This window comes from Chlorocebus sabaeus, chromosome X (assembly GCF_047675955.1).
Source record: "Chlorocebus sabaeus isolate Y175 chromosome X, mChlSab1.0.hap1, whole genome shotgun sequence".
NCBI classification, from domain to species: Eukaryota; Metazoa; Chordata; class Mammalia; order Primates; family Cercopithecidae; genus Chlorocebus; species Chlorocebus sabaeus.
The window spans coordinates 88,121,891-88,143,136 of record NC_132933.1 but is presented as its reverse complement, the minus strand read 5'-3'; the positions used below and the strand labels follow the sequence as shown (position 1 = coordinate 88,143,136).

Below are 21,246 nucleotides of genomic sequence, written 5' to 3'. Positions count from 1 at the left end.
ACAAGCTAGGAAGGCATTCATTTTCCAGCATAGATCCATCTTTGCTAGAGGCATATAAATACAATTAGATATATAGATAGATATACATATATTTTAACAAAATTATTGGAGGCAGTATTATATATATTATATAATTTATAATTATATATATATAATTCCAAAACCAAAAATTATATATATGATATATTTAAAATCAAAATCAGAAATTATGTATATTATTATACATACATAATTTATTATATATAATTTGGCTCACGGTTCTGCAGGCTGTACAGTAAGCATGAAGTTGGCATGTACTCAGCTTCTGGGGAGGCCTCAGGAAACTCACAATCATGGTGGAAGGTGAAGAGGGAGCAGGCATTCACACGGCGAGAGAAGGAGCAAAATGGGGGGAAGAAGCCATACACTTCCAAATGACCAGATTTCATGAGAACTCACTCACTATTATGAGAACAGCACCAGAAGGATGGTACTAAACCACTCATGAGAGATGCACTCCCATCATCCAATCACCTCCTACCACTCCCCACCTCCAACACGGAAGATTATAATTAAACATGAGGTTTGGCGGGGACAGATCCAAACTATATGAGTCTGCCCCGGTCCCCCAAATCTAATGTCCTACTCACATTGGAAAATACAACCATGTCTTCCCAATCGTCCCCAGAAAGTCTTAACTCATCCCAGCATTAACTCAAAAGTCCAAAGTCTCATCTGAAACAAGGTAAGTTCCTTCTACTTTCTAGCCTGTAAAATCAAAAACAAGTTAGTTACTTCCAAGATACAATGGGGTTATAAGCATTGGGTAAACATTTCCATTCCAAAAGGGAGAAAGTTGCCAAAAGAAAGGAGCTATAGGTTTCATGCAAGTACGAAACCCAGCAGGGCAGTCATTAAAACTTAAAACTCCAAAGTAAATAACATCCTTTGACTCCATGTCCCACATCCAGGGTACATTGCTGTGAGGGGCGGACTCTGAAGGCCTTCGGCATCTCTGCCCCTGTGATTTTGCATTGTTCAGACCCTGCAGCTGCTCTCACAGGTTGTAGGTGAATGCCTCCAGGTTTTTCAGGTGCAGGGTACAAGCTACCAGTGGCTCTACTATTCTGTGGTCTAGAAGGTGGTGGCCTCCTTCTCACTGCTCCACCAGGTAGGGCCCTGGTGGAGACTCTGTGTGTGGGCTCCAACCCTACATTTCTCCTCCATACTGCCCTCGTAGAGGTTCTCTGTGAGGGTTCCACCCCTGTAGCAGGCTTCTGCCTGGGTACCCAGGCATTTTCATACAACCTCTGAAATATAGGCAGAGGCCCCCAAGCTTCCTCTTTTGCAATCTGTGTCCCTGCAGGCCTAATACCATGTGATAGCCACCAAGGCTTACAGTTTGAACCCTCTGGTGCTAGAATCCGAGCTACACCTGGGCCCCTTTGTGCCAAGGCTGGAGCCAGAGTAGCCTGGATTTGAGAACCAATGTCTTAAGGATGCCCAGGGCTGCAGGGCCTTTGGCTTGACCCACAAAACTATTCTTCCTCCTAAGTCTCTGGGCCTGTGATGGGAGGGGCTGCCATTAAGGTCTCTGAAATGCCTCTGAGGTCTTTTTCCCATTGTCTTGGCTATCAGTACTTGCCTCCTTTTTAGTTATGCAAATTTATCCAGCAAAGGAAGCTTATAACCATGGTGGAAGGTGAAGGGAGAGCAGGCATCTCACATGGCAGAGCAAGAGCAAGGGTAGGCCGTGAGGTGCCACATACTTTTAAACAACCAGATCTCATAATTCACTCACTATCATGAGGACAGCACCAGAAGGATGGTGCTAAACCATTCATGAGGAGTCCATCCCCATGATCCAATTACCTCTCACTAGGCCCCATCTCCAACACTGGGGATTACAATTCAACTTGAGATTTGGTGGGGACAAAGATCCTAATCACGTCAGAGACCACTGTTTTAGACAGAGCTCCTGCACTTGGTCCCAAGAGGCCAGACCAAACCAACAGAGAGTCACTCAAGTTAAATGTCTCATAATCAAACTGAAACTTTAAGGAAACATATAGATCCCCAAACGGACCAGTTTTTCCTGAAAACAGGAGACTCCAATCTACCTGAATCAGCTTAATAAGGAATTCTTCTCTGCTTTAACCATGACAAAAAAAAAAAAAAAAAAAAAAAAAAAAGTAACCTGAAGTAACCTCATGTTAACTGATTAGTTTTTTTCTTCTATTGTTTTCTGGTTCCCACCTTACAAAATACACTGTTCTGCTAATGCCCAGTGGGAACATTCAGTCTACTTTGTAAAATGGAGGTTCCCCAATTCATGAATTAGATCTATAACTAAATTTTGTTGTAATTTTGTCTTTTCACAATATAGAAGGTGGCTAAAGGGTGGCTGGAGAAGAAGAGGCAAGTGAAGTCAGCTACAAGGGGCCAGCTATAGAAAGGAGGGAGCAAGGTGGGACAAGGCCAGAGAAGGATTAAAAAGTTAAGTGAAAAGCCAGAGGGACCAGTGTAAGATAAATGCAAAATAACTCTCAGAATTCAGGGGGCACTTTAAAACCAAAAACCCACATACGGATGAGAGGGGAAAAAAGAACACACAGGGACCTTCAGGCACAGAATAGGCAGAACGCTCCCCCTACCCCCACGGAAAATACTTACAGGAAAAGCTGCAAAGAACTACAGCAAGAGAACCATGGGTACATACTATTTCCTTACGTAATGGGGAAGCTGCAAGGAGGTACTGTGCTAATCTCAATGCAGAAGGATATGTAAACATGATAGAAATAGTTTGGTGAAAACATGTCATCAGTTCAGCCAACTAAGTCAAAAGGGGCCAGGTACAATGGCTTTCACCTGTAATCCCAGAACTCTGAGAGGCCCAAGCAGGATTGCTTGGGCCCAGGAGTTCAAGACCAGCCTGGGCAACATAGTGAGACCTCATATCTGGAAAAAAAAAAAAAAAAGTTTAAAAATTAGCCACCTGTGGGGCCACGCTCCTGTAGTCCCAGCCACTCAGAAGGCTGTGGTGGGAAGGATCGCTTAAGCCTGGGAAGTTGAGGCTGCAGTGAGCCAAGTTCATGCCACTGCACTGCAGCCCAGGTGACAGAGCAAGGCACTGTCTCAGAAAAGGAAAGAAAGAAACTAGGCTTGCCCTTGCTAGACAAAGTGTAGTGTGATTAGATTGAAAGAAAAACAAATCAGTGTCAATTGCACAGGGGCTCACTCAGTAACACTCAGGAAAAGAAGTCACACTTCAGGGGAAAAAATGGTTAAGGGATGAGTAGTAGGAATTGAAAAAAAACAAAGCATCTTTAGCTTTCCCCTGACTGTCCCAGAGATCCTTATGCAGTCCTGAATGGTAGGAGATGCTCAACAAGAGGAAAAACTGGCCACTCAGAAGAAATTCCCGCTAAGGCCCAGGGCACTACCTACCAAAAGGCTACATTATGCAAGTACAAAGAGTGCTGTGCGATGCTTGGAGAACAGTCTTTGAGGAAGCCTGAAGGGAGGGGAAAATTATTGAAATCCAGGCTGGACTTCCTATATAGTGTCTCCCCAAGGCAGGAATCCTGTGCCTATTAGTAGGTAGGACCTTCTAGGAGACTTGAAGTTACTCAGACCCTCCCTCTTTCTACTCAAGGGCAGCAGAGCCCCATCTGTTTCTGACACAATGTTATAAGAGGTAGTGCTTTTACCTGGCAGAAACTGAGGTCTCACACAATATGTGTGTGGGGTTGGGGGTGAGGGGAAGAGAGAAAGAAAAAGAGAGACTGGGGGGAGAGACAAAGAAAAGACAAAAAGGAACAGGAGAGAAGGGGATGCAAGAGAGAAGGTAAAAAGAGAAGGGAGGAGAGAGGAAAGGAGGGAGGAGAGAGAAGAAAAACGAGAAGAGAGGGAGAGTAAAGAGAAGGAGACAGAGAAAGATGAAAAAAGAAAGAAAAGGGGAGAAAAGAGGCTGACCACCACTAAGTATGGTACAGATTTTAATTCCCAGGTAGGCCACCCAATTGTTTTGTTATTTCTCCACTCCTGAGCTGCAGATAGAGCACTCTGACATTTATAAGATCTTTGCTCTTGGAGAAGCTGTGAACCATAATCCATGTTTGTTTGTTTTTGTCATTTCCTTTCTAGGAAGGGAGGAAGGGAGTACTTCAGAGGTCTCTGAATCCATCTACTGTCCTGATTTGCTACAATTATTGGTAACAACTTAGATGCACTGCAACAATAAATAAAAGAAGTGACACCTGGCTCTAGAATACCAACCAGTGTAATGATATTCATCAGTCACACTCATGTAACAAGTAAGTCCTGCCCCTTGTGTCACTGCCTCCAACAGCAGAGAGCAATCATCATGAAAACAACCGCTGTGTCCTGTACGTATTAAAAAGGACAGGCTTTCATGACAAGCCTCTCTAATTTAGGTCTCTTCTTTAAAGTAGTAAGTGAGAAAATATGTAACAGGAGGAAGGAAGGGGAATGGTGGAATACTTTTGTGTCAAGACGTACAAGGTCATTGAAGGTAAGTGTTAAAAATATAATCCAGAATAGCTTTGAACTTATGCCTGTCCACACCCTACTTCTCCGTGTCCCTCCAACTAAAGCAAATTTCAGACTTGGAAAGGAATCCTGCATCTTGTGGTCCCCACATCTATCATTTTTAAATGCTGAAAGCACTCAAGAGTTAGAATGAACCTTCCAGATTGATATCAGCATTCTTAAGGCATTTTCTATGAATCCTAGTTCCACAGGATGTTAACAGGCATGTACACACATGCACACACACAGTTCTGTGGTCAGCATAGGGGAACACTGGGTGAAACAAATACAAGCAGGTTTATTGCAGGGCTTCTCAGAGTCTGTAATAGGTGAACATTCACTATGAATCTCCACAGTGTTTGTTGTGTTAATATATTTTACCTTAGAATCATTTTTTAAAACAAATTATCTTGTGGGACTAGTGTTCATCAGGAACATAGTTTAGGAAATGCTAGTAAACCCACTCAGCTCATTTTATTGAAGCACTGTAGTACATGGGTAAAGAGCACAAACTTGGGTCACAGACTGTTTGGCTTCACATTTCCAGCTCTGGGCAAGTTGCTTAAGCTTTTTGGATGCTTTCTTTATATTTAAAATGAGGATAACAGTATTGTTGCAAGGGTTAAATTAGTATATAAATATGTAATATTTATTAATTCTAAGTGTAAAGCACCTAGAATAGTACCTGGCACATAGCAATTGCTCTATAAAGGTTAAATATTATTTTACTGATGAAGAAAGTGAAGCCTAGAGAGGTAAAAAGGCAGTCTAAGGTCACATAGCATGTCAGTATCAGAACTGGGGCCAGAATTCAGGTCTCCTAACTCTCTGTCTAGTATTGGTGTCTCGAATGATGAAAATGTCTTTAGAATTTAGCAAAAAATCTCTCTAAACCACTTAAGTATTTTACCACAAAAACCAGAAAATGATATCTAAAAAGACACAACCCTAAAACAAATCCCAGTGGTTTCTAGGAGTAACTGCTTAGTTGGGGTTTCCCAAGTACAAAGTGAGGTTGAAGGAGTGGGTTTTGGTGGCGAGGAAAATTATTCCAATGCCTACAAAACAGTGTCTAAAATTCCAGACCACTGCCACCAGGGCTTCCTAGGTAGTCTCTTTCCTTGCAATGTAGTACCAAGAGTCTTTCTGGATGCTCAGGCAAATCTCCCTGAGACAGACTGATCTTTGAGACCTCCCACAACTAATGTATACTAAAGCCTCTACTATTGTTTGGCTCTGATGGAGGCAGGAAAAAACACACAGTTATAGAGCACTTATAATGTGCCAGGCCCTCATCATACCTTATCTTAATCTTCATCATAATCCCAACAGACTCAGGGTGTTTAAGTGATTTGCCCAAGAACTCAGAGCTAATAAATAATATAGCTTGAATTCAAATCCAGCTTTGTCCATGCTTTTTCCATTATATCACACTATTTCCTAGACTAGAAGGATCACAGTGAAGCCAACTGGATTTGCAATTTTGGGAACTGGAAGCACAATTCTCACCTCTAGAAATCTCATTTCTTTCATAATGAAAAACACTTCTTTTTTTTTTTTTTTTTTTTTTTTTTTTGAGACGGAGTCTTGCTCTGTCACCCAGGCTGGAGTGCAGTGGCAGGATCTCAGCTAATTGCAAGCTCCGCCTCCTGGGTTCACGCCATTATCCTGCCTCAGCCTCCCGAAAAACACTTCTTTACCCAGTTTTATCTTTCTTTATTTTGACCCTACCTCTTGTCTAAATGCATTTCAGGTTGTTTATAATAAAAGACAGATCTACAATTAGGTTATTAGAATAGAAAACCAAAGCCATGAAGAGGGGTGGAAGCAATTATGCTAAGTACAAGGGCTAAGGTAGTTAACATGACTGAATATTTGGTCTTAGTTTCCTGGAAGTAAAGGCAAAAAGTATCTACTTTTAAGAAAGCTTCATACAAATTGTAATTTCCTGTGTAGTACTACAAAGTGCTACAAAGTGTTATTAACATACTACAAAGTATTATTATTTTTTATTATTACTACCCAAGATAACATTCTGTACCCATCTGGCACTCCAATTATTTTGTATGTTGTTTCTGTGATAACTCCACAGTTTATTACAGTCTGAACAAGCTATGCATACAAACAACTAAAAGACAATGCTACCTCTGCTACTTGCTAGATGTTTAACCTTGGATAAAAAACTCTAGCTCTCTGGGACTCAGTTTTCACATCTGTGAAATGAGAGGCTTGGACCATCACAACACAATCCTTATTTATTAATTAACTTATGTATGAGCAGCTTTATTGAACTACAATTTACATACCATAAAATTCACCCTTTTTTGTGAAACAGGGTGTCACTCTGTTGCCTAGGCTGGAGTGAAGAGGCACTATCAGAGCTCATTGCAGCCTCAACCTCCCAGATTTAAGCCATCCCCCACCTCAGCCTCTTGAGTAGCTGAGACCACAGGTGCAAGCCACCACACTCAGCAAATTTTTTTTTTTAATTTTTTGTACAGATGGGGGTTTCACTATGTCACCCAGGCTGGTCTCAAACTCCTGGGCTCAAGTGATCTTCCCACCTGGGGTTCCCAAAATGTTGGGATTACAGGCTTGAGCCAACCGGGCCCAGTCAAATTCACTCTTTTAAGTATACAATTCAAATAGTTTTAGTAAATTTGGAGTTACACAACCATCATCACAGTGTAATTTTAGAACATTTCCATCATTCTGAAAAGAAACTTCATCCCCATTCCTCATTTAGATAATCTTTTAAAAGATCCTTTCTAACTTTTCCATTCCTAGACTTATAAAGCTTTAGTAGCTCTGTGGCTATTTACAAGTTCAAATTCCTCAGTGTAACATTCAAGGTCCTTTACAATCTATAAAACCTTCACTGTCTTTTTTTTTACCCATACAAATGTAGAAATTACTCTTTTGTGTTAAAACATTCCTTAATGAGCTAGCAATTATTTATGTGAAGGAGAGTCCAGAAAACAGATTTTTGACTAAATTATCCTTGTCCTTGATTAAAGAGATTCATGAATTAAACACATAACGCTATTCTCTAGAGTAGTTACTGAGGTCTAAGAGGCTATAAACTTGGAAGAGCTTCTCCCTGCCTGTCAGGCTGCTCCCATTAGATCACAAGACAGAATGGACATATTTCTCAGTCTCTTTCATTTTTGTACCTTATGCTTGGCATCTCATCACCTTACTTGATTAAGAGATCCCGGAGGGCAGTTGCCATATCTATATCCAATTATGTATCCTTAACTCCCAATGTGGGATTCTGCATACAATATTTAATAATGATAATAGTAACTGGTAGCTAAATTAAGCATTTACCATGTGCCAGACACTGTTCTAAGCACTTTACAGATACTAATTTATTTAATTCTTATAACAACCCTGTGAGATAGGTACTATTTTTAACATCATCTTATAGATGAAGAAACTGAGGCAAGAGAGATTACATATTTGCCAAAATCACAAAGCTAGTTAAGTAGCAGAGTTGAGATTTTATTTCAGACAGTCTGGCTCCAAAGTACGCACTCTTAAACCACAGCAAATTGTCAAACCAGTTGAAGCTCAATAAATGTTAATTGCATAAAGCCTTATTATTAAGGTTCCATCCCAGGAAAGAAAAGTAATTAAGAATTCTGGGTGACAACTGACACAGATGTAATGAGGGTAGGGAAAAATACATAGAACAAATTCTGATTCAGACGAGAGAGTCATCAAACTTTAGGGTAAGTCTGAGATGCTCCAAAAATAGTTGTTGAACCCTAAACTATATCTTAGAAAGATAGATCTGTTCTCATACATAGGTGGTGGGAATGTAAAATTGGTAGTGTCTAGCTGAACATGTGCATGTTCTATGACCCAGATATTCCTCTCCTATGGCATATACCAACAAAAATATATATTTAAATCTGTCAAAATGTACTACTGGTAATAGGCAGAACTGGAAATTCCCCATCAACAGAAGAATGGATAAATCGCATGTGGCATGTTAACAAAACATAATATAGCAATGAGAATGACTTATAACTTCAAAAAATAATATGGATAAATCTTTCAAACAATGTTGAGCAAAAGAAGTCAAACACAAAAGAGACTGTATTAATCCATTTATATTAAGTACAACAAAAAGGTAAAATGAACGCATCCTGTTACAGGTCAGTATAGTGGTTTACCCTTGGGAGGGGTATTGACTGGAAGGGGGCATGAAGCAGACTCCTGGTAATGTTCTTTTGGGGGGGGGGGGGCGGTTGTTGTTGTTCTTTTTAATCTCAGTAGTGGTTGCACAGGTGTGTCGAGCATGTAAGTTTATAGCACAATGAATACTTCCAATCTATACACTTTTCTTTACGTGTACTGTACTTCAATAAATTCTTTATAGTCTTTCTGAGTAGAGAAAAAGACTCAAGCAAGAGCCAAAAATAAAAGTCACTTTTGTACTTGACATGCACAACTAATGACTGACAAACTCAAAGTTATCCCTTTGACCTGAGATGGACAAGGCAGATGTTTCTCTCTTTTGTGGAAACAGTGAGTTAACAAAAGGGAGGCCATTTTAATCCCGAGCCATTAATGCAACCCTAATCCTTTCTAAAAACTGAGGAAAAAACAGATTCACAGCAGCATACCACCTGTGGGCACTCACAGCCCTGCCAGGCAACAAAACAAATACTAATTCTGTTTAAAGAATCAAGTCTTCATTTGGAGTTTTTATTTATATTTCAAGACTAATGACACTATCCATGCAGTACAAATGGATTCTGACCGTGATGCAAATTTAAGTTTTCTTGAGCACGAACCCTATCCCAGCGCCAGTCTGAGCACACCTATCTTTATTTATTAGGCAAGCATTCCACATCTATGAATCTCAGTTTCCTTATCTGTAACATGGGAGTAATAATAGTATCTCCTAATAGGTTAATGTAAGGATTGAAGGCATATTTCATGTAAAATATCTAACACAGGGCCTGCCACATAGTTAAATATTCAATATGTATTAATTGCTATTATAATTTTCATATGGGCCCATTAATGGTTTCTTCTCCCTTCCAATTTTCATACAGCAAGCCCAGTTTATAGTTTCAATCCTTAACAGGGGAATTTTAATATTTTAACACTCAAGGACAAGGGCAGTTCTGCCTCCCCATCTCCCCCAGTTGTCAAAAGAGAGAAAAAAGGAGTATTCAAGTGAGCTGATTTTGAACTAGAGCTTAGGTAGGTTGGGAGAAAAGGGAGTCTGGACAACAGAAGTTCCTTTCTTTTAATGGTACCACCTTCTTATACCATGTCAGAGCACCTTGTACAAATGACATGATCTGGAAACAAAGGGACACAGAAAAAGGCAAGGCTGGCTGTTACACGGGATGTGGTTATCCTCCACAGAGAAAGGCCCTGAAGAGGAGGGAGTCAGAAAAAGAGGTTGAAGGTTGGAGTTTGTGCTTTGCCCATCAGGCAGCATCAAGGTCTTATGCTAAAAAGTGGGCAAAACATTGCTAGTTACAAAAACTCTTTCACACACATCCTCTTATTTAATCCCACACCCATCTTGTGAAGTGAGTCAGGCAAATTTCATTATCCTCATTTGGTAGGTGTATCAGTCCGTTTTCAGGCTGCTGATAAAGACATACCCGAGACTGGGCAGTTTATTGCAGGTTTATTGGACTTAACAGTTCCACATGGCTGGGGAAGCCTCACAATTATGGCAGAAGGCAAGGAGGAGCAAGTCACATCTTACGTGGATGGCAGCAGGCAAAGAGAGAGCCTGTGCAGAGAAACTCCCGTTTTTAAAACCATCAGATCTCATGAGACCCATTCACTATCACAAGAACAGCATGTGAAAGCCCTGCCCCCATGATTCAACCATCTCCCACCGGGTCCCTCCCACAACACGTGAGAATTATGGAAGCTACAAGATGAGATTTGGGTAGGGACGCAGAGAAAACCCCTATCAAAGCTAAGGCTCAGAGAGGTTAAATTTGTCCAAAGTCATTAGCTAGTAGTTGGTGGGGGTGCAGTGGGCAGCACTTTAATTCAAGTCTTCTGGCTTCAAAATCCATGTTCTTTCCATTAAAAACACGCTGGATTTTTTACCAGGACTTCAATTAGCCTGGGCCACGTGTGTTACGATCAACAGGAAAAAATAACGACAGACTAGTTGTGAACTTTTTACTGTTCCCCAGCCCCAAAGAGGAGAAGGAAGGGAAGTGGATTTGAAACAGAAAGGGGCTGGCGTTGGGAAAGGAGGGAGTAGGATCTGGAAAGATGAGAGGAAAAAGTAGCAGAAGCAACTTTAACTCGGGGCTGGCTAAAAACAGGCGACAACTGGCTAGATAAACCTCCTGGGTTTCTCCTACCGGCTGAGCAGGGCCAGATCCACTCTGCCCCAGTCCCCTTCCTTTTCTATTGCCCAGCTTTGGCCGAAGAGATGCTGTAGCCCCACAAACCCTCACAGGCATGCCGTGGAGCTGGGGCGAGAGTGGGGGTCTGGGCAGCCCCTGGGGAAGGTTAGTGGCCGGAGGAGCCAAGAGGATGGTGAAGAAACGCTGAATAAAGGAAGTAACTCTGCAGGAGGCAGTGCCATGTGGGATATTCGCGAATGGCGGTTACAAGTGCGGTTAGTATAAAAAGCTGAGGTAAGGGTGGGTGTGAGGTCAAGGCTAGGGAGGAGCTGGAGTCAGAGGGCCAGAACAGGTGTGCACCGGGCGCGGGGGCGCAGACCACCTCTTTCCCGGCCGCCGACGCCCGCAAGCGGATCCTGAGAAGGGGTGTTTGGTTGAAAAGGGGTGTGGACCCAGAAAGAGAACCCAGGACCCCGCACGGGAAAGACGCGTCAAAAACGGCTGAGAAGGCTGAGGAGGTGTGTCTGGGCTCCCAGGTGAGCACCAAGAGGAAGCTCGCAGCTGTCAGCCTCGCTTAACTCTTCTCCTTACCTTGGGTACCGTAATATGATCCATGACCGCAGTTCCCGCCACCGGAAGATCTCAGTGCTACTCCGGATGCCGCCGCCACCGCTCTAGCTACCCTCTGGCCCAACCCGGGTTTCTACCCCGCCCTCCCGGTCGTATCTCAAACTCTCGTCACCTGATCCTCGGCGGCAGCTCCTATCGCGACACTTTGACCGCAGCCGTTTCCGCCATCTTGCTTCCTGGCAAGTGCCCTTTTCTTCGGGGAATTGATTATTCTGGTCCAGGTTCAACGTTTGGCCCAGTCTTTAAGTCCCAGATTCGAGTACTGCCACCCTTCTCACACTCCTTGATGCTATAAGGCCTCTGAACACAGATGTCAGTCCTTTAATATTACAGTGATAGCATCCTGCAGTGGTAACACAGGCTGCCCCATGCTGGCAATTGGGTTTCTGAAGAGCTTCCTAGATGTGAGACCTTGGGCAAGTCACCAGAGAATATTTTTTGAAATATGGAAAGGTATATCCTCCTCTGTGTCTCTCCTTTATGTGTCTGCTGCCATCAACCTAGTTAAAATCTGAAATACTACAGTAACCTCATCACTTTTGCCATCATAGATATGGGAAGAGGACCAAGGAAGGGCCCACTGGACCAGTTATCAGATGAGGGGTAAATAGGTGCAGACCCTCAGTGGTGTGCTCCAAGTCAGACTTGTGATGGGAAAAAGAACAATCTGAGAGTTGAGAAATCTGGGTTCTACTCCTCTCAGGTCTGCCACTAACTTGCTATGTGACCTTGGGGAAATCACGCCACCTCTCTGAGTCCTAAGTTGACCAAGGTTACAGTGAGGGTATTGGCCACTATCTCAGGGTAATTTCTAGCTCTACTATTGCAGTGTTATGGTTTGCAATCTCACTGCCCCTACAAAATAATTTTGTTCTTCTTTGAGTTCTTATAACATTTGCTAGCAAAACTATCCGTTTATCATATTCTGCCTTTTTCTCTAGCCTGAAGGCCTTTCCCTCGGTCCATGACACTATTCTCCCTTGTACCATCGTTCCATCATTTTCAGCCCTTTCACTGCCAAATATCTCAAAAGAATAGTCTACTTATCATCACCTTCACTTCTCCATAACAAACTCACTCCTCCCTACCACTCCACTCAATTGGCTCTTTCACATCATCCTCAATTCCAGCTGCTGATTCCAAACAGCTCTTCTCAGTGCTAATTTTCTGTTTGTCTTACAGCATTTAAAACTATTGATTCATATTCCTTTTTGACATTCTTTCTTCTCTTGACCTTTATTATAAAGCAAACTCACTGCCTGCATCCCCAGCTGTTCCTTCTCTGACTCCTTCCCAGCTCCTTTCTCCTTTTTTAAAGCCATTTTGCTGGCTTCTATCCTCATTCCTCTTCTATTTTCTTTCTTTTGGTTATCGTGATCTCTTCCACAAGTTAAACCCTTACTCCTGGATATGGCCTGGATCTGTGTCCCCACCAAATCTCATGGCTAATTGGAATCCCTAATGTTGGAAGTGGGACCTGGTGAGAGGTGATTGGATCATGGGGGTGGTTTGTTCTGAATGGTTTAACACCAGCCTCTTTGGTATTGTCATTGCCATAGTGAGTGAGTTCTCACGAGATCTGATGGCTTAGAAGCGTGTGGCACCGTCCCCTGCCCACTTTCCTCCTGCTCTGGCCATGTGAAGTGCCTCACTCCCCATTTGCCTTCCACCATGACTGGAACTTTCCTGAGGCCTCCCCAGAACCAGAAGCTACTATGCTTCCTGTACAGCCTGCAGAACCGTGAGCCAATTAAACCTCTTTTCTTTATAAATTACCCAGTCTCAGGTATTTATTTATAGCAGTGTGAAAAGGGGCTAATGCACCCTCAGTAGGGGATTCCCAACTTCATATCTCAAGTACCATGACCTTTTTCGTGAGTTCAAATTTAGAACTTCCAATTGCCCTCTGACAGTTCTACTTGCGTGTTCCTGCTAGCACATTAAAGGTATCATGGCCCAGAACAAACTCATCTTTCACACTCTCTCACAACCCCCTTGCATTTTCCTACCTCTACCACTTGCTCTTTCTCAATTTTTTCCTATCCCTACTAATTGCACCACCATATACCTTGTTACTCAGACTCAAAACCTTATTTCAATGCTGTTTAGGATAGTGGAAAGGGTGTGTGGACTCTAGTCAGACCAGGTTCAAATTTTGGCTTAGCAATATGCTAATAATACATGGCCCTGGGCAAATTACACAAACTCTCTGTGCCTTAGTTTTCTCATCTATAAACCTATTCTCATAAATTTCTTGTGGGAACTCAAAATGTAATGTATATGAGGTTCCGGGAACATTGTAAAGACACAATGAATATTGATAGGTTCCTTCCTTTCCTCAACTTTATCATCAAATATCTCTGTTTCCTCTCTCAAATGCTTACCTTGCTTCCTAGTTTGCTGATAAAATAGAAACTATAAGAAGGGAACTTCCACATCATCCCACAACCAAATTTGCTTGATGCCTTGAATGTGAGCTCATATAATCTGTCTTCAATTAACGAACTCTTACTGAGCATCCCTAAGGCAACCCTTCCACTTGTCCACTCAATTTCATTCTCTTTATCCTGCTCAATTGTTTCCTTGCCTTTATTACTAAATGTTTCCACTTTACTGGATCACTGCCATCAGCATGAAAGCATGCCATAGAATTTCCAATCTTAAAAAATATCTTTTTGGACCCACATTTCTGTCCCCAACCTGCCATCCCCCCATTCCTCTTATACTTTATAGCGGAACTCTTCAAAAGATTTATCTAAATCCATTCTCTTCTATTCCTGTCCTATTTTCACTTTATATCTCTCTAATCAGGCATTTCTTCCACCACTCCACCAAACTATTCTTGTCAAGGTTACCAATATTCTCCCCATTGCAAAGTCCATTGGTCATCCTCAGATCTCTTTTTGTCCTCTCAGCAGTATTTGATCACTCTCTTCTCATTGAATACATTTTGTTCACTTGGCTCCAGGGATAGAGATACCACTCTCTCTCCTACGTCACTGACTTCTCATTCCCAATCTCTTTTGCTGTTTCACTTCATTTTACCTATCTCTATATGTTGTAATGCTGCTAGAGCTCAGAATTATCCTCTTCTTTATTTACTCTTATTCCTTGGGTGCTGTCATCCAGTGCCATGGCTTTAAATAGCATCTATTTGTGGACAACTCCCGAAATTTTATCTGTAATCTTTATCTGTCCTCTGAACTCAAAACTTACATAATATTCAGCAGCCTACTGACATGTCTCCTTAGATATCTTAAAGACATCTCAAACTTATTACATCCAAAACAGAATTTTTGACTCTTTTATTTTATTTTATTTTATTTTTATTATACTTTAAGTTCTAGGGTACATGTGCACAACATGCAAGTTTGTTACATATGTATACATGTGCATATTGGTGTGCTGTACCCATTAACTTATCATTTATATTAGGTATATCTCCTAATGCTATCCTTCCCCCCTCCGCCAACCCCATGACAGGCCTCAGTATGTGGACCCTTCCTGTGTCCAAGTGTTCCCATTGTGCAATTCCCACCTATGAGAGACAACATGCGGTGTTTAGTTTTCTGTTCTTGCTATAGTTTGCTGACAATGATGGTTTCCAGCTTCATCTATGTCCCTACAAAGGACATGAACTCATCCTTTTTTATGGCTGCATAGTATTCTATGGTGTATATGTGCCACATTTTCTTAATCCAGTCTGTCACTGATGGACATTTGGGTTGATTCCAAGTCTTTGCTATTGTGAATAGTGCCTCAGTGAACATACGTGTGCATGTGTCTTTATAGCAGCATGATTTATAATCCTTTGGGTATATACCCAGTAATGGGATGGCTGGGTCATACAGTGTTTCTAGTTCTAGATCCTTGAGGAATCGCCACACTGTCTTCCACAATAGTTGAACTAATTTACAGTCCAACCAACAGTGTAAAAGTGTTCCTATTTCTCCACATCCTCTCCAGCACCTATTGTTTCTTGATTTTTTAATGATCGCCATTCTAACTGGTGTGAGATGGTATCTCATTGTGGTTTTGATTTGCATTTCTCTGATGACCAGTGATGATAAGTATTTTTTCATGTGTCTGTTGGCTGCATAAATGTCTTCTTTTGAGAAGCATCTGTTCATATCCTTCACCCACTTTTTGATGGGGTTATTTGTTTGTTTACTTGTAAATTTGTTTGAGTTCTTTGTAGATTCTGGATATTAGCCCTTTGTCAGATGAGTAGATTGCAAAAATTTTCTCCCATTCTGTAGGTTGCCTGTTCACTCTGATGGTAGTTTCTTTTGCTGTGCAGAAGCTCTTTAGTTTAATTAGGTCCCATTTGTCAATTTTGGCTTTTATTGCCATTGCTTTTGGTGTTTTAGACATGAAGTCTTTGCATGCCTATGTCCTGAATGGTATTGCCTAGGTTTTTTTGTAGAGTTTTTATGGTTTTAGGTCTAACATTTAAGACAATCCTAAGCCAAAAGAACAAAGCTGGAGGCATCATGCTACCTGACTTCAAACTACAAGGCTACAGTAACCAAAACAATGTGGTACTGGTACCAAAACAGAGATATAGACCAATGGAACAGATCAAAGCCCTCAAAAATAATACCACACATCTACAACCATCTGATCTTTGACGAACCGCACAAAAACAAGAAATAGGGAAAGGATTCCCTATTTAATAAATGGTGCTGGGAAAACTGGCTAGTCATATGTAGAAAGCTGAAACTGGATCCCTTCCTTACACCTTATACAAAAATTAATTCAAGATGGATTAAAGAATTTTTTATTTCTACCTGAATCCTCAAGCCTGCTCTTTACACAGTATTACTCATCTCAGGAAATTGCAACTTTATCCTTCCAGTTTATCCTGGTGCATTTGTGCTGCTAAAACCAAATACTCTAGACTGGATAATTTGTACAGAACAGAAATGTACTTATCACAGTTCTGAAGGCTGGCAAATCAAGCTTAAGGAGCCAGTAGCTTCAGTGTCTGGTAAGAAGGGCTGTCTTTACTTCCAAGATGGCATCTTAAATGCTCTCTGGAGAGATGAACGCTGTATACTCACATAGCAGGAGATACACACATGGCTAGTTCCATCCAGCCCTTTTATAAGGCACTAATCCTATCCATAAGACTACAGCCCTCATGTCCTAATTACCTTCTAAATGCTCCTTAATCATTAGTTCTTAATACTGTTGCATTGGGGATAAAGGTTCAATACGAATTTTGAAGGAGACACAAGCATTAAAACATAGCACAGTCATTCAGGACAAGAGTCTTGGAGGCATCCTTTCTCTCATATCCCATACCTGATTCATCATCAAATCCCATGAGTTCTCCCTTCAAAATTGTCTCCAAATTCAATCACTTCTCACTCCTGTATCCTGGCCCAAGCCTCTATTTTATTTTATTTTATTTTATTTTATTTTATTTTATTTTATTTTATTTTATTATTTTTTGAGACAATGTCTCTGTCACCCAGGCTGGAGTGCAGTGGTGTGATCATAGCTCACTGCAGCCTCCAACTCTCAGGCCCAAGTGATCCTCCTGTCTCAGCCTCCCAAGTAGCTGGGACTACAGGTGTACCACCATACCTGACTAAATTTTTTTCTTTTTACTTTTTTTTTAGTAGAGACGATGTCTTTCTATGTTGCCTAGGCTGGTTCCCAACTCCTGGTCTCTAGCAATCCTCCCACCTCCACCTCACAAAGTACTGGAATTATAAGCATGAGCCACTGTGCCTGGCCCCAAGCCTCTGTTATCTCTTGCCTGGATTGCTGCCACAGCCTCTAGCTGGTCTGCATGTTTTGGCCTTGGTACCCCTAGAACCTATAATCTACATAGCATCTTCTATGGGACTAGAATCTAGAATCTAGAATGGTATAATTCCTTGGTTTAAAACTGTCTACTAGCTCCCCATCTTAGAGTAAAAGCCAAATATTAACCATATTCTGTAAATCCCTACATAATATCTAAGCCCAGTACAACTCTTATTATATCTATTATATCTTCTATCACTCTTTTTTCTGTCTCCTCAAGTCATATTGGTTTCCTTGCTGTTTCTTAAATATACCAGACATACTTCTGCCTCAGGGCCTTTATGTTTGTTATTTCCTTTGCCTGGAATGCTCTTCCCTCAGATATTTATATGTTTACTCCTTCATCTCTTTCAGGTCTCTGATCAAATGTCTCTGTATCAATCCTTACCTACCTGAACACCGTATATAAAATAAAACTATCACTAATTCATCTCCAACATTCTCTACACTCCTAACTTTTTTCCTTCATAGTTATCAATACTACCTGATATATTATAGATGTATTTGTCATTTATTACCTCTCTCTCTCTAGTATGTCATCTCTATGAGGGCAGGGACTTTTTGTTCACTGTTGGATTTCCAAAGTCTGGAATAGTCCTAACCCATAGTAGGTACTCAATAAATATTTGTTGAATTAAAAAAACAAATATTTTTAGCAGTAGCTCAAATTTTTCCCACCATTAATATTAGTGATTTCTCATAACATTCCCTTTTTAATGCAAGTTGGTGTCATTTCAGAGTAAATTGATGCACACACACTGACTTGCCAAAGGTTACAGAAGAACCACAAGTCAGAATGTACCCCCATAGGAGTAGAGAAAGCCTGGCAATAAGAGAGAAAATCTGGAAGAAAAAACTACTAGGCTAATAAAATTATTTTCATTGAAAGAGATACTAGTAGCATCTATTATTTGTTTCTTCCCTGTAGAATGTCAGCTCCATGAGGGCAGCAGTTTGTCTCTGTTCTGTTCACTACTCTACCCTACTGCCTAGACAAGTTCTTGGCAAATAGTAAATGTTTGATAAATAACCAAATGAATGACTAACAGCTAATGTAGTTCAGAGGGTAAACTAAAGGAAAGAAGTCTGGAGGCAAGGAAACCAAGTAAGAAGCTATTGTGATCATCTCAAAAGAAGTTGTGAACTGACAATCCTGTGGGCTTTTTGACTTTGTACCTAAAGCTCAGGTCTCAGTAAGATTAACCAACATATGAGATACTAATTGCTGCAGTAACTCTCACCTGTCCTATTTCACATCTAAGCCTTCAACTCAATTATGTTCTACTAAAGCCTTTCCTACTGTTGGGGGTTGGTATTTTTCTCATGGTACACCAGGGAAGTAAGTAAGTACACTTTGCACCCACTATCTTTATAGCTATAAATACAGCCTCAGAAAGGTACTGGAAGAGATCACCAATGATGTAGTTGATTATGACTCTTTAAAAAGTCACAGAACCTTTGTGACCTCACTCCTATTCTTGAGATAGCTTGATAAATCACAGCAGATAGCAGCTGAGGCACAACTTTATTCAAGTCACCAAGACCTCCTCTACCTTGCTTCTGGGGAAAGGCCATGAGAAATAGACTGTATTTTTAGTTTATTTCAGTCTCAGCTTATCAGACTTCTTGAGCCAAGTGCTAACAAGTTTCCTTTGAAGACCAACTTGCTAGAGACAGCTTACCTGAATAATGCAGTGGATACAGGATATCAGTGAAGAGGTCTGGCAGGACTGCCTCACTCTCTTTCTACCAACTGGTACGTGCTGTGATGCAGCAATTATCACCAATTCCCCACCCTGGTTATTAGCATCTTACTCTGAAGGCAACTTGTTCCAGTTGACCCAGGAAGAAATTCAGATTTTACTGGCAAGAGAGGGGAGAGAGAAGTTGTTTCTCCAAGGAGTCACCCTTGCAGGAACCAAATGCTTGTTGATTCGGGACAATCTGTACACCGAAGGCAACAACACCATGGACCTGCGCACCAAAGGCCAGAGTCAGGGCAGCAGGGCAGTGACGGTAGTTCAGATCGAGTCTGTATGTCTTGTGGTGATTGGACGAAAAGGAACAGAAGGAGGGCCTCTCAACTTCGAAGCTTTTGAGATGGCAGGTTATATCAGAGAGGCCATTCAGCAGCATGTGGCCCATTTATAACTAAATAAAAAATAATTGGTGTTTGACCTGTAGTTTGAATTCAGTGTTATATGTTTCACCTACTAAATTAATATGTTCTTCAGGAAAATAGAAGATTCCAGACCAGGTTTGGAGGGGTGTGTGTGTGTGTTTGTGTTGGGAAGAGGTATGGGTTGGAGAGTGAGTAGTTTCTTCAAGCGTTTGGGATCTGGTCCATTATTTAAAAATTGTGTGCCCCTGGAATACTACCTCTTCTGTATTAGTCTATTCTTGCATTTCTATAAATAAATATGTGAGACTGGGTAATTTATGAGAGAAAGAGGATTAATTGGCTCATGGTTCCACAGGCTGTAGAGGAAGCATGATGCTGGCACCTGCTTGGCTTGTGGAGAGAACTAAGAAAACTTACAATCATGACAGAAGGCAAAGGGGTAGCAGACACTTCACATGGTTGAAGCAGGAGCAAAAAAGTTTGAGCGCAGAGGTGCAACACACTTTTAAATGACCATATCGCATGAGAACTCACTGACTATTGTAAGGACAATATTGAGAGAAACAGTGATCAACCATTCAGGAGAAATCCAACCCCATCATCCAATCACCACCCACTAGGCCCCACATCAAACATTGAGGATTACAATTTGGCATCAGATTTGGTAGGGACACAGATCCAAACAATATCATTACACTCCTGGCCCCCAAATCTCATATCTGTTTAACATTGTGAAATACAATTATGCCTTCCCACATGTCCCCCAAAGTCTTAACTCATTCCAGCATTAACTCAAAGTTCAAAGTCTCATCTGAGACAAGGGAAGTCCCTTCCACCTATGAGCCTGTAAAATCAAAAACAAGTTATTTACTTACAAGATGCAGTGGGGATTTAAGAATTGGGTAAATATTCTTATTCCAAAAGGGAGAAATTGGCCAAAAGAAAGGGTCCACAGGCCCTATGCGAGTTTGAAACCCAGTAGGGCAGTCAGTAAATCTTAAAGTTCCAAAGTAATATTCTTTGACTCTAGGTTCCAAATCCAGGGCATACTGGTGTGAGAAGTGGGCTCCCAAGGACTTGAGCAGCTCCACCCCTGTGGCTTTGCAGGGTTAAGCCTCCACAGATGCTTTCATGGGCTGGTTTGAGTGCCTGTGGCTTTTAAAGGTGCAGAGTGCAAGTTGATAACGGACCAACCATTCTGGGACTGGAAGATTGTGACCCTCCTCTCACAGCTCCACTAGGCAAAGCCACAGTGGGTACTCTGTGTGGGGGCTCCAATGCCACATATCCCCTCTGCATTGCCCTAGTAGAGGTTCTCTGTGGGGGTTCCAACCCTGCAGGAATCTTCTGCCTGGGCACCTAGGCTTTTTTGAACATCTTCTGAAATCTAGGCAAAGGCTTCCTAGCCCTAACTCTTTCACTCTGTGCAGCAGGAGGCTTAACACCACGTGGAAGCCACCAAGGTTATGGCTTGTACCCTCCAAAGCTGCAACCCTGAGCTGTGCCTGGGCATTTTTGAGCTGGAGCTAGAGTGGCCAGAATGCAGAAAGCAGTGTCCTAAGGTTATGTAGAGCATTGTGGGCTGTAGGCCTGGCATACAAAATCATGTAGTTCTCCTAGTCCTCTGGGCCTGTGATGAGAGGGACTGCTGCAAAGGTCTCTGAAATGTCTTTGAGGCCTTTTCCCCAACTGGCTAGCCATATGTAGAAAGCTGAAAGTGGATCCATTCCTTACACCTTATACAAAAATTAATTCAAGATGGATTAAAGACTTAAATGTTAGACCTAAAACCATAAAAACGTG

At 41.5% G+C, this 21,246-nt stretch overlaps 1 protein-coding gene across 3 annotated transcripts in view; it reads right to left on the bottom strand.

Annotated features, from left to right (window-relative positions):
• Positions 1 to 11,578, bottom strand: part of MTMR8 (myotubularin related protein 8) — a 123,624-nt gene extending 112,046 nt beyond the window's left edge. For all 3 annotated transcript variants that reach the window (XM_007991903.3, XM_007991904.3, XM_007991906.3), the window contains exon 1: positions 11,466 to 11,578. In XM_007991903.3, the coding sequence (XP_007990094.2) occupies positions 11,466 to 11,489 (24 nt within the window). In that variant the 5' untranslated portion in view covers positions 11,490 to 11,578. The remainder of the gene's footprint in view (positions 1 to 11,465) is intronic.
• Between the last annotated feature and the right edge of the window lie 9,668 nt (positions 11,579 to 21,246).